The sequence below is a fragment of the Lycorma delicatula genome, chromosome 5 (assembly GCF_047948215.1).
Source record: "Lycorma delicatula isolate Av1 chromosome 5, ASM4794821v1, whole genome shotgun sequence".
Taxonomy (NCBI): Eukaryota; Metazoa; Arthropoda; class Insecta; order Hemiptera; family Fulgoridae; genus Lycorma; species Lycorma delicatula.
Genome location: NC_134459.1, coordinates 90,668,857 through 90,682,577, shown reverse-complemented (window position 1 = coordinate 90,682,577; position 13,721 = coordinate 90,668,857). Strand labels below are relative to the sequence as shown.

General features: G+C 31.1%; 1 protein-coding gene across 1 annotated transcript in view; it reads left to right on the top strand.

The window, feature by feature from the left end:
• Positions 1 to 4,133, top strand: part of sip3 (septin interacting protein 3) — a 49,162-nt gene extending 45,029 nt beyond the window's left edge. Inside the window, exon 12 of the mRNA XM_075366633.1 lies at positions 3,054 to 4,133. Coding sequence (XP_075222748.1) covers positions 3,054 to 3,216 — 163 coding nt within the window. The 3' untranslated portion in view covers positions 3,217 to 4,133. The remainder of the gene's footprint in view (positions 1 to 3,053) is intronic.
• The last annotated feature ends 9,588 nt before the right edge of the window (positions 4,134 to 13,721 follow it).

The following is a 13,721-nucleotide window of genomic DNA, read 5'->3' as shown; positions in this document are numbered from 1 at the left end:
ATTCAAAAGCCATGAAAGAGTTTCCAGTTTCTCCTGCCCTTTATACAAAATAACAACAAAAAATTTTTTTACTTGGCAGATACTGAACAGGAAAGCATTCTGCATACTGGCCAGCGTATACGTAAGATGCCAATTCTTCCATTTTTTTAAAAGTAAAAGGTAAGTTTATTCAATAACTTGATTGTTTGTTGATTGATTTCCAAAAATAAGTTTGTCTTATTTATAATGAAAGCTTAATTTTAACTGATAAAGTATATTTTGATAAATTAATGATTACATAAGTATAAAGAATGATTACAGGTTACAATTGATTTTGTAAAAATCCAAAAACTCGTATTTATATGGACTTTTTCCTTTGTTTTCACCTCTGAAACATTTTCTGAAATTTTTCTGTTTTTTTTCATGAAACACCTGATTTAGCTACTTGTTATATATGATTGAATAAAGAATTTATTCTGAAGATTAATCTAATTTATATTTATTTCTTTATCATCATCTCCAATTAAATGAGTTTTGCATAGTAATAAGAGTTTTTTCAATTATTTAACAATCATTGAGCAGCCAGATATATATTTTGTTCTAATATTAACTTTGATTGCTAATCAAATTGAATATGTTTTCATTTTTATTATTCTTTCTGAAATAAACTGAACAATTCCACTGCTGAATCCAAGGGATTTCATAAAAGATAGTCACAGTACATTTAGAAGAACTTGTTCAGTCTTATTACTTTTTTCCTTGTACATAATTTTATTTTTATTTATTTTAAAATGCAACATGAATACTTAATACATATACAAAAAAAGACAGAAATGATACAATTTGTTATATAAGATATAAAGCACTTTAGTTAATTTGTCTCGCATTGATATTTAATCAGGTTATTACATAAATAAATAATTTAGCACCCTGGTATCAATAATTACTTAAGTTATTTCTTTAGTCATGATTGTCATAATATTAAAATGGTCATATTTTTCCTAATTTTAATTTTATTTCTTACAATTTTTTCATGATCAAAGTAAGCATTTTTCTTCCATTTTTTAACTTCTAAATTTAGTATTGTCTCCCTTTACTGGCCAGTACTAATTTTCATGCTATTTACAAGAATATGTATGGAATTCATTTTTTATTTTATTCCAGGTGTGATTTTTGTATTAACTTTTTATTCTGCTTTAATCTCAGTAAATCTTACTATTGCTAACATTTACATTCACTGCTAACCATTTTTATTAATTACTATGCTATTTGTCTTATAAATTTTAGTTCAAATTGAAGTAGCTATAAAAATACAAATAATTATTGAGAATAAATTAGGTATTAATACCCTCATACAAAATTCATAATGCAGCTGATACTCGTCATGAAAACAAATTTTTCTCTCTAAGTCTTGAAAATTTGCTGAATAATTAATGTATATTTAATATTAACCATGTGGATTGATGTTTATTGACCATACAAAACAAGATTTCAAATTGTCAAATTTTCAGCTTTCAAAATCATCAAATTTACATGAATGATCATAAATATGTCTCTAATAATCTACCATTAATGAGTTTAGTTATTATGAGGGCTATTCAGAAAGTAAGGAACGTTTCCACCTGATGCCGCCAGGCGCATGCCAATCGCGTATATATTGGTGTGCTTGTACTCGGCACCTCAGTCAGCATCCAGCCGTGACAACGGGAACATCTCCACACTGCCCGTTTTTTATATACAAATTTGAAATGTGTGCTGCAATCGAAAATCCTGCCAGGTGCGGTCTGTGATTCGTTTTTTGTTGGCAAAAAACTTAAAACCAATAGAAATTCATCAGGAACTGTTTGAAGTGTATGGGAACAACGTAATGAGTGAAAGTTCTGTCAGGAAGTGGTGCATTCAGTTTAAAAATGGCCGGACAAACGTTCACGATAAAGAGAAGAGTGGACGTATGAGCATTGTGACTGACGATCTGGTCTCCAAAGTTGACGAAAAGATTCGTGAAAACCGCCGTTTCACAATAACTGAGCTTTCTCTATGTTTCCCACAAGTTTCACGGACATTATTGTTTGAAATTGTTTCACAGAAGCTAGGCTACCATCACAGAGCTCCAAGTATGCATCACTGAGTGGTTGAGATCACAGGCGGCAGAATTCTATGACACAGGAATTTCAAAGCTTGTCCACCGCTATGATAAGTGCCTGAATTTGTATGGTGATTATGTTGAAAAGTAGTATTTTAGTCCCTCTTTCACATGTATATAATAAAACGTTTTTCTTGTACTTGGTTTTTTAAAATTCCAAAACGTTCCTTACTTTCTGAATAGCCCTCGTCAATATTTACATAATATTTATTTAAAGATTTCATTTAATATTTCTGTTAACCTGTTTCAGCCAAAAAAGTGTTTTCCCATCCTAAATTTTTGTACATGCTCGTGCTCTTATTAGACTAAATTCATTATTTATTTTTCAAAAAATCTTTAGATGAACTGAAGAAGAGACATTTATTGAATTTCTTTTAAAAACTTTCAATTTGTTGAAGAATTTCTGTTACTCTACTAGCTCTTATTACTTCCAACATAAGTTTTTTCTTCTTTTGAAGAATTTCTGTACTCTAGCTCTAATTATTACTTCCAACATAAGTTTTTTCTTCTTTTTTGTTTCACCCAATATGATGGTACATTGGATGAATAATTTTTTTTGTTCTGGCCTTTTGTTTCAGCCCAGTATTGTTCATTCTTTCCTATCTTGTTTTCCTTTCTTCTTCAAAAAATTGGATCTTACGTTTGGGTTTGATTTTGGCTTGGAATTTTATTTTGTTGTTCTTAGTAATTGTTTTGTCCAGGAGAATGCTTTCTTTGATTTGGAGTTCCATTAAATCTATTTGGTTGAACCAGTCGATTGTTCTTTTTCTCATTATGTTTGACAACTTATCTTTTTTTTAATAGGATTTTGTTTTTGATATGGAGATTAGTTTTAGTTATTGGTGACAGACAGTATATTAAAAGTTAAGAAAGGTGAAATTTTATGCCTGAAAATTTTTATTTATTGCTGTGTTTTAATACTATTTTGTAGATTTGAAGATAAAATCAATTTAGCAGAAGAATCAAGTCCGTCATCATCATCATCATCATTCTCATTGAATCAACCTGTTAATCGACCATCACCATTTGTGACTCCTGAACAAGAAGAAGCAAGAAGAAGAAGGCTACAAAAATTTGCCCAACCTGCTGAATGATAACTGGTTTGTAATTATTGCATTCCTTAAATTTCCTTTTCATAATTTTTATTAATAGGTTATAATTAATTATATATATATATTTTTGTAAATAAATAAATTGTAATAAGTAAAATTGTATTTTGATGTTATTTTTCTTTTATTTATTAAAAAAAAAATATATTTTTTTTATTTCAATAAATTTTATCATGAGCTTTATTTAATTTAAAGTTATAAATTGAAATGCTTTGAATTTATTTTTTTCATAAATAAATATTTATTCTGAGGAAGTAAATGCTATGCAGATTTAAAGTGTATTATTTTTTAAAAGTGTATTTATGCTCCTGTGCATTTTATTAATTAAAAAAAGAAAAGAAAACAACTACTAAATAAATATTTTTTAATTTCTTTTTATGTAATCTTAATTTAGAACACTGCACTACATGTTCAAATGTGGAATTTTAATATTAAAGTTTAAATAATCAAGTGAATGATTATAATTTAATTTTCAAGCTCGGTATTGCAATATAGAATAATTTTTCAAAAGTTATATCAAATAACTTTACGGTTTTATGTTTGAAATTTTGACTTGTTTTTTGTCATTCAGTAGTTTATGAACTGATGAAGTAGATTAGTTACTAAGTGTTAAAATTATGGTGTTCAGTTATTTATTATGTGAACCAAATTAAAAGATATCAAATAAAATTATTAAAAAAGAAAACTAAATAAGTGAGATAAGTGTAGCACTTGCTTCACAGAAGTTGTACTGACTAGTTGTTACATAATACACATTACAATTTTTTTTATTATAAAAAAATTGTATATAGACTTAATAGAATATTGTTTTATTTAATTTTAATAAATAATTTATATTGTTATAATTTTGTGGTTGTTATTTAATCAATAAAATTCTGGAATCACAAACTTTTTACTGTGTATTTGGTGATTTTTATCTGAATATTTTTATTTATCCTGCTTGCATTATTTTGCCCTTTGAGTCTATATAACATTATCATGCTCTTTTTTGTTAGTTAGTTAGTAAGATGGTGTTCGTAATTATGTATAAATCTAAGAAAAATTAATTAATTTTTTAATAAATTAATTAAGTATTATAAGTTGGGAAAGTTATAATATTTAAGTAGCTTCAAAACTTTTAAATGGCAGTGTAACAGCATTCAGATACAGTATATAAAAATAGTGATTACAAAAACACCTGGTTCTTGAATTGTTTATTTTTTATTGGTGCATTCCTGAACTGTTGTAGATGTGCATTACATTTGACCCAAGACAATTAAACGTAAGGGGCAAGAAACAAAATTTTATATGAAAACTATACACTTAGATTTTAAAAGTAATTATAAGTTATATTGTCTACACATTTATATGAGAAAGGTTTTCTGTTGATTGTATATATTTATGTTTAAAAAACGATTCTACACTATTTTGAATATATGCAGTAAAATGTAAGAGGAAATAACTTTATCTTAAAACAGAAATGCTTATTGTAATGCCTCCTACAAATAAAATTCCTTTAGTTTTTCATTATTTGTGTAATATTAAGTTATTTAATATTTACAGACTTTGCCAATTTCCATCTTATCCTCAGTTTTATTCATTTTAATTAATAATTTTTTTTTAGAAATATTAGGATTTATTTACCTTATTAGTTAAAGTTTTAAATTCTATAAAAACGTAGAACATCAAAACCCTCATAATTTATAGAGTAACTTTTTGTCTACAGTGTCATACTGTTTAGAATCTTTTTTATGAATGTTATGCATGCACCTTTGAACTTGATTGTCAAATTTTCTTTGGAAAACTACTAATCCCCGTCCAAGAGTCTTGATTGCATCTACTGCGTATCTGTATCAAAGTGCAATCCCTGAAGGCTTTTCTTCATCTGATTGAGCAAATCAAGTCTGAGGATCCTGGATAGGTGCTGTAAGAAAACTGTGACAACATTGAAAATTCTACTTGGTTCTAGAATCTGTGATTTCAAGAATAATACAAGGTGTCCATAAAGTCTTTCCATGATTACAAAAAACTATTACAGTTACAGCTGTGCGGTTTGTGGCAAAAGAAAGAAAAAATTATCAAGTTTTTTTTACCATGTCAATAAACTTCAACATATTTGTCTTTTGTTGCTCGTAGAATGTCCAACCGATAATCAATTTCACACCATGTGTTTGTCAACATTTTTTCGGTAACACTAGCAGCTTCAGTTATTCTCCGTCTCAATGTTTCCAGATCAGGTACAGGTGATGCATAGACTCTGTCCGTAACATAACTCCAGAGGAAAAAGTCTAAGGAAGTTGTCTGGTGATTGTGGTGGCCGGGGAGTGGAACCGTCATGCACAATCAATCTGCCATGAAATGATTCATTCAGAGAACCTTGAATTAGTAATCCCCAACGTGCATATCCTACTGGAAAACCATCGTATGTTGCCATTCATTTAGTTAAGCTATAGCAAAGTTTTGCAGCATATCCAGGTAAATGTTAGCTATGATTGATTGCTCAATGAAAAAAAAGAACCAATGATTCTGTTATGCATCAAACCACACCACACTACACATTCACTTTAGGGAAATCTCTAATTTTTTTCCTAGTAAAGTATGGATTTTCTGAGCCCCATATTCTCACATTATACCTGCTTACTTTCCCTTCGGTGTGAAAAGTAGCTGGTCTGAAAAACACATGCTGCAGGTACACATTGCTGTTATCAATCTGTTGCAAAGGCAGCACGATGAGGGCCATCATCTGGCTGTAGATGTTGCAGTATCTGAACTTTATATGTGTGCAACCTTAGTTTCTTGTGTAAAATTTTGTACACTGTTAACCAGGGAATACCTAGTTCACAAGATGTACAATGGGTAGATTTGGAAGGGCTTTGTAGAAATACTTGCTGCACAACCTCAACCTTCGCTTCACTAACGATTGGTAGACCTGTTCACAGAAGGTCGACTACACTTCCCACTCTCCTTAAACTTTGCATATCATGCAATGATACTCTTGCTATTAGGTGCTGGTCATCTGTATTACCTTCTAGAATTTCACTGCACAGTAATCTGTGATTTTGACTCATGACATCAGAACACACATTGTGCTTTCTCCTGGATTAATACCATTTTATTTAAAAATTGATCACAGTACCTTCTACCTGCCACAAACCACAGTCGTAACTGTTATCGTTTTTTTATAATCACGGAAAGACTTTTACGGACACCCTGTACATTATAGTGGCATCCTGATGTTATGTTAAGATGCCTTCTTAAGGATTCTAGACATGCAGGAATAGCTATTTTGTGTTGTCCAATAGAGGAAATAGGTCAAAATCATTATTCTACTTTTCATCATAGAAGACCTTTGTCATACCTTATATCCGTAATGCTTGATTTATAGGATTTCTTGGTGTAGAGGAGGTGCACTGCTGCCACATCATGGATTAATTCTTTATTCCAGTCATACAATTGGCCCACATTTCTACACTAGTACACACAATTTTATAATAAAAATGTTAATAAATCAGTTGTATCATCCAAAATTAATAATATTAACTGGTTGAGTGTTATGTTTGTTTATCTATTTTGTGAGTGAGCTGTGTCTCTTTTTTGCACTGCTCTGTTAAGTATATTTTGGTGGTTAGGATATTTTCAGCTTTAGGCTGTATTCTTTGCTTGGCTGTTGCTCATATGTGTCTGGATCAAGTGAGGGTGTAATTAATTCATTTTTTTCTATGTTCAATTATTATTACACATTGTATAATTAAGATTAATACAGTCCACCATATACAATAAATACATGTCATTTATTTATTCATAGTTTTAGTCCTTAAGTACAGATATGTAATGATGATAAAGTGTGCATAGTTCATATTAACTCTGTTAAGTATGAATTGAACATAGAGTTAGATCAAACAGTGATTCATTTCAACTTTAAGGTAAGTAATATCAACAACTTAAATACATTATTAAGTGAAATACTTCAGTTTCAGAATATATATATTCAATCAGTGAGTTTTGGTGTGCTGCATGTGTGTGTATTCCTGCTGTAGTTTGTGTTCGGTCTTAAAGTTTTGTTTTGAATGACCAATTTTGGTCCCAAGTGACCAGATAAGTGTATAATATATTTTTATCTGTTGCTTTACTTTATTCCTGTAATTGAACTATTTGTTATCATTTATATTATATGTATCATCTTATCTAAATTCCCATATTTACAAATTACAACTTATCAATATTCATTCCTGAGCCAGTTTAATTTATGATCCTTTTATTTTTATTATACTATAAATTTCATAATGAACAAGAAGATAGGGAAGAGAGTAGAGTATTTCAAAACGCACAGCGATAGAATCATTGTAATAAGGATAAAATCAAAACCTAAACCGACAACGATTGTTAACGTCTTGAGGTAGAGTGTGTATACGAAGAGATTGATGAAGCAATTAAACGCGTAAAAGGAGATGAAAATTTAATAATAGTTGGAGATTGGAATGCAAGCATTGGAAAAGGCAAGGAAGGAAATATAGTGGGGGAATACGGGCTGGGCAAAAGGAATGAAAGAGGGGACAGACTTATACAGTTTTGCACAAAGTATAATTTAGTAATTGCCAACGCCCAATTTAAAAATCATAATAGAAGAATATACACTTGGAAAAAGCCAGGCGATACTGCAAGGTTTCAGATAGATTATATCATGGTTAAGCAAAGATTTCGGAATCAACTCGTTGACTGCAAATCTTACCCTGGAGCAGACATTGATAGCGACCATAATTTGGTGATAATGAAATGTAGATTGGGGTTTAAAAACCTGAAGAAAAGGTGTCAGATGAATTGGTGGAATTTAGAGAAGCTTGAGGAAGAGGAGGTAAAGAAGATTTTTGAGGAGGACATCGCAAGAGGTCTGAGTAAAAAAGATAAAGTAGAAAATGTAGAAGAAGAATGGGAGAATGTTAAAAAGGAAATTCTTAAATCAGCAGAAGCAAACTTAAGCAGAATAAAGAGAACTGGTAGAAAGCCTTGGGTTTCAGACGATATATTGCAGCTGATGGATGAACGTAGAAAATATAAGAATGCTAGTGATGAAGAAAGTAAGGAACTATCGACAATTAAGAAATGCTATAAACAGGAAGTGCAAACTGGCGAAAGAAGAGTGGATTAAAGAAAAGTTTTCAGAAGTGGAAAGAGAAATGAACATTGGTAAAATAGACTGAGCATACAGGAAAGTTAAGGAAAATTTTGGGGTACATAAATTAAAATCTAATAATGTGTTAAACAAAGATGGTACACCAATATATAATACGAAAGGTAAAGTCGATAGATGGGTGGAATATATTGAAGAGTTATACGGAGGAAATGAATTAGAAAATGGTGTTATAGAGGAAGAAGAGGAGTTGAGGAGGATGAAATGGGAGAAACAATACTGAGATCTGAATTTAAGAGAGCATTAAAAGATTTAAATGGCAGAAAGGCTCCTGGAATAGACGGAATACCGGTAGAATTACTGCGCAGTGCAGGTGAGGAAGCGATTGATAGATTATACAAACTGGTGTGTAATATTTATGAAAAAGGGGAAGTTCCGTCAGACTTCAAAAAAAGTGTTTAGTCATGATACCAAAGAAAGCAGGGGCAGATAAATGTGAAGAATACAGAACAATTAGTTTAACTAGTCGTGCATCAAAAATCTTAACTAGAATTCTATACAGAAGAATTTAGAGGAGAGTGGAAGAAGTGTTAGGAGAAGACCAATTTGGTTTCAGGAAAAGTATAGGGACAAGGGAAGCAATTTTAGGCCTCAGATTGATAGTAGAAGGAAGATTAAAGAAAAACAAACCAACATACTTGGCGATTATAGACCTAGAAAAGGCATTCGATAACGTAGACTGGAATAAAATGTTCAGCATTTAAAAAAAATTAGGGTTCAAATACAGAGATAGAAGAACAATTGCTAACATGTACAGGAACCAAACAGCAACAGTAATAATTGAAGAACATAAGAAAGAAGCCGTAATAAGAAAGGGAGTCCGACAAGGATGTTCCCTATCTCCGTTACTTTTTAATCTTTACATGGAACTAGCAGTTAATGATGTTAAAGAACAATTTAGATTCGGAGGAACAGTACAAGGTGAAAAGATAAAGATGCTACGATTTGCTGATGATATAGTAATTCTAGCCGAGAGTAAAAAGGATTTAGAAGAAACAACGAACGGCATAGATGAAGTCCTACACAAGAACTATCGCATGAAAATAAACAAGAACAAAACGAAAGTAATGAAATGTAGTAGAAATAACAAAGATGGACCACTGAATGTAAAAATAGGAGGAGAAAAGATTATGGAGGTAGAAGAATTTTGTTATTTGGGAAGTAGAATTACTAAAGATGGACGAAGCAGGAGCGATATAAAATGCTGAATAGCACTAGCTAAACGAGCTTTCAGTCAAAAATATAATTTGTTTACATCAAAAATTAATTTAAATGTCAGGAAAAGATTTTTGAAAGTGTATGTTTGGAGTGTCGCTTTATATGGAAGTGAAACTTGGACAATCGGAGTATCTGAGAAGAAAAGATTAGAAGCTTTTGAAATGTGATGCTATAGGAGAATGTTAAAAATCTGATGGGTGGATAAAGTGACAAATGAAGAGGTATTGCGGCAAATAGATGAAGAAAGAGGCATTTGGAAAAATATAGTTAAAAGAAGAGACAGACTTAGGCCACATACTAAGCCATCCTGGAATAGTCGCTTTAATATTGGAAGGACAGGTAGAAGGGAAAAATTGCGTATGCAGGCCACGTTTGGAATATGTAAAACAAATGGTGAGGGATGTAGGATGTAGAGGGTATACTGAAATGAAACGACTAGCACTAGATAGGGAATCTTGGAGAGCTGCATCAAACCAGTCAAATGACTGAAGACAAAAAAAAAAATACTATAAATGTTTAATTCACAACCTATAGTACAGTCAATTTGTATTTTTATTTGAAAATCCTTACCTACCAATTGATGTTTTTTTCCATATGTTAGGGGTGATGATGGAAGCTTAACTCCAAATTTTTAATATCCCCCCTTCCATAGATTTTTGAAAAACTCAAAAGTTTTTGAAATGCATTTTTATCTGAATCTATGCATTTTAGAGAAAAGTTTTTCAAACAAAAATGTAGAGGACATACTCCTCTTCAATTAATGTCTTTGAAGTTATGCCGTATAATTTGAAATTGAAATACTAGGTGGCGCTGAAGTTGTAAACAATGTGTTTTTTTCACTGGAAAAAATTGTTTTTTGTCTGTATTGCATTTGGAAAAGTTGTAAATCTCAAAAAAACAGACAACTTTTATTTAAACAATTTTCTTGTACGACTTAGCGTTTTGGAGGTGTAGCTAGTGAAATTGTGAAAATGTCGTGAATTGGGCACGTGTTCGAAACCGGTCTACTCGTTTACAACTTCAGCGCCACCTAGTATTTCAGTTTCAAATTATACGGCATAACTTCAAAGACATTAATTGTAGAGGATAATGTTACATTTTTTGTTTGAAAAACTTTTCTCTAAAATGCATAGATTCAGAGAAAAACGCATTCAGAAACTTTTCGAGTTTTTCTAAAATCTATGGGAGGGGGATGTTAAAAATCTGGAGTTAAGCTTCCCTCATCACCCCTAATGCATGGACAAAAGATCAATCGGTAGGTAAGAATTTTCAAATACAGCCTATTTTGATGACAAATTGCCTGTACTGCTAGTCCTTAACAATGCTTTAATGAATTTGCAGTTGCATAATTAATTAAACCTTTAAAATTAACACCGTTGACCAATTAAAACTAGTAAATGTGGCTTAGTCAAGACCAAATTAACAAGATTTAAAACTTGTTTCAATTCTGTCACCGATATTAAACTATTAAAGGTCAGACACTTAAAATTCAGAGTATTGGTCTGAATTCAAGAAAATTCAATTACAGTTAGAATTAAGAGAAGATGATTTTAATAGTCAGGCAGAGGAATGGAGTAATTTCGAATCTGAATACGTTTTATTAATTTCTGTAGCATAGTACTATCAACAAGCTGCCATGTAGACAAGGATGGTTCTAGTGCTCAGAAAAGTAAAACACACTAGTGATTCAACCAGTGTCAATTAAACTTCCAGACTTAAAATTTCTCATATTCATTTGAAATTATGTGAGTAGGTATCATTTCATGACATATTTGTGTTATTCATTCAAAGAGCATCTCAGAAATTCACAAGTTTCATTATCGTAAGTGTTTGTTAAAAGGTGCCAAATTTTTGTCTTCATTAGAAAGTGCTATTGCAAATTACCAAACTGCATGTAACCCTTTAAACAATAGATATGGAAATAAGTATTAATCAATACCCATGTCATTGTCTTATTTAATTTATCCAAAAGTGACAAAGAAACCTGTGTTATTACAGAAATTGTTAGTGTCTTGAAGCATATCTGAGCTCTATTAGGGAAAGCCCACATAACCCCTGGGATGCTTTCAGTTCACTTAATTATAATCAATACAGATTTTGTAACATTGTTGAGTGGGGAAAACTCACTACAAATTAATCAGTTACCCACAGCATTTGAACTGGAGACATTCCTACAGCATAAGTGTCAACTGATTCCATCAGTTGAAAATACTAAACTTAAACCAGCTATAACTTGCAAAACTCAAATAACGTGGAGTCAGAAAATTTCATACCAGTTGTGAAAAATACTTTCTTGCAGATTCTTTTATCTAGAGGATTATTTCCAAGTCAAATTATTAGCAATTTATATTTGAAGGCCCTACAGGTTTGAGTGAAGTGGTTTCAGAGTAAGATTCACCCGAAAAATTACCCAATGAAATTCCAGAAAATCACACTGTTATGAAGAATATAAATTATAGTTGAAACTTTAATGTTGTATATCATTGTCTGCTTCATCACCAAGGCAATTTACTTAGAGTTAGCAGAAGATATGTGTCAGTGTCATTTGTGGACACGTCATAGTATTGACACGCCATAGTTAGACTAGGCAGATCTAAAGTCACATAATCAGAACATGGTACCAATTTTGTTTGGGCTCACAAGGAACTAGGTTGAATTGGCAGATTTATTCAGAGGTAACAGTTTCAATCAAACATATCAACAAACTGACCAATAATGGCATCCAGTGGCATTCAACCTCCTAATGTCCCAATTTTGGTGGCCTGTGGGAATCATCAATCAAACTTGTCCAGACTCGTGTGTACTTATGTACATGCATAAGAAGTTATACTTCTTTGGTGTGAATAAAAAAATAATTTTTTTACGCATTCAAACAAATTTGAACTGGGTCAAACGATCAGTAGACAACATTAAATACCATGAATAAAGGTTTGAATAAATAATATTTATTTTGTTTAGTTCTATTCTTCAGATGACGCTTGAATAGGTACAAGGGTTATCAGCAGCTTATGATATAAAAAATATGATACAAATAGTTTTATTTTATTTTATAACAGTGCATTTTATCTAAAATTCTGTTTTTGGTAAATTTAAAATTATTTAAAAATCAAGAATTTATTTGATGTATGCTATTTTCTGTCATTAAAAAAATATCTCAAATCTTGATACACAATTTTCACCAAAAAAAAAATAAATATATGCTGCAGTATAATAAAGTTTTATGAATATGAACAACAATATTCACAGTTTAAAATATACGTCTTCAGAAATCAGTGTATATAAATAAATACATATTTATTACAACTCAATATCTGTTATGTTTACAACACATGCTAATCACTTAATTGCACTAAATGACTGATTGAAATAGACACTAAATGCCGTGTAAACTGATCCACTTGGGCCTGCACAAATCTTCATTGTATGTTACATCAGCACGCACTTCTGTAACTTCTGAAAATACACTTATCAGTTTCTCCTAACACGCCAAAAGAAGTATAACTTCAAAAAATTGTTCTTTCATATTTAACATTACTTAATATTCCAACCTGTTAACACAAATTGAAGCATGCATAACTATAACTCCACTGTCTTGAAACTGGATGGTGTTAAAGGAGTAAGTCCTTATCAGCCTTCCAGAACCAAATTTGCAGTTCCTTCCTGTTAACCAAGTCAATGGCTACAGATACAACTTCAGGTACAGCACTTGGGTCTCACTGGACCAAACAGTGTCTCAACAGCCTCCAGCAGAGGTAAAAATGGATGAAGGCCAACCCAAATATCCAAGAAAATGACCTTTTTTATTATACATGATCTGGCTCTACTGCAGTGGAAAGCAGCATGCGCTATTGATACTAATCCCATTAATGACAAGAGAAGTGCATGTAGTGATACTTAAAACTACTTCTTGTATTTTAAAAAGACCAATTACAAAAGTGTGTTCTTTGCCAAGATCTAATGTTTAAATGTATTGTCAAAACAGCAATTTATTTTGTTTCACTATTTCTTAGTATTTACATTCATTTGACTTAAGTATTTACAGACATAATCACATTTGCTCTTTTTTTTTAACCTTTTATTTAACATTCACATTATTTATTGTTTT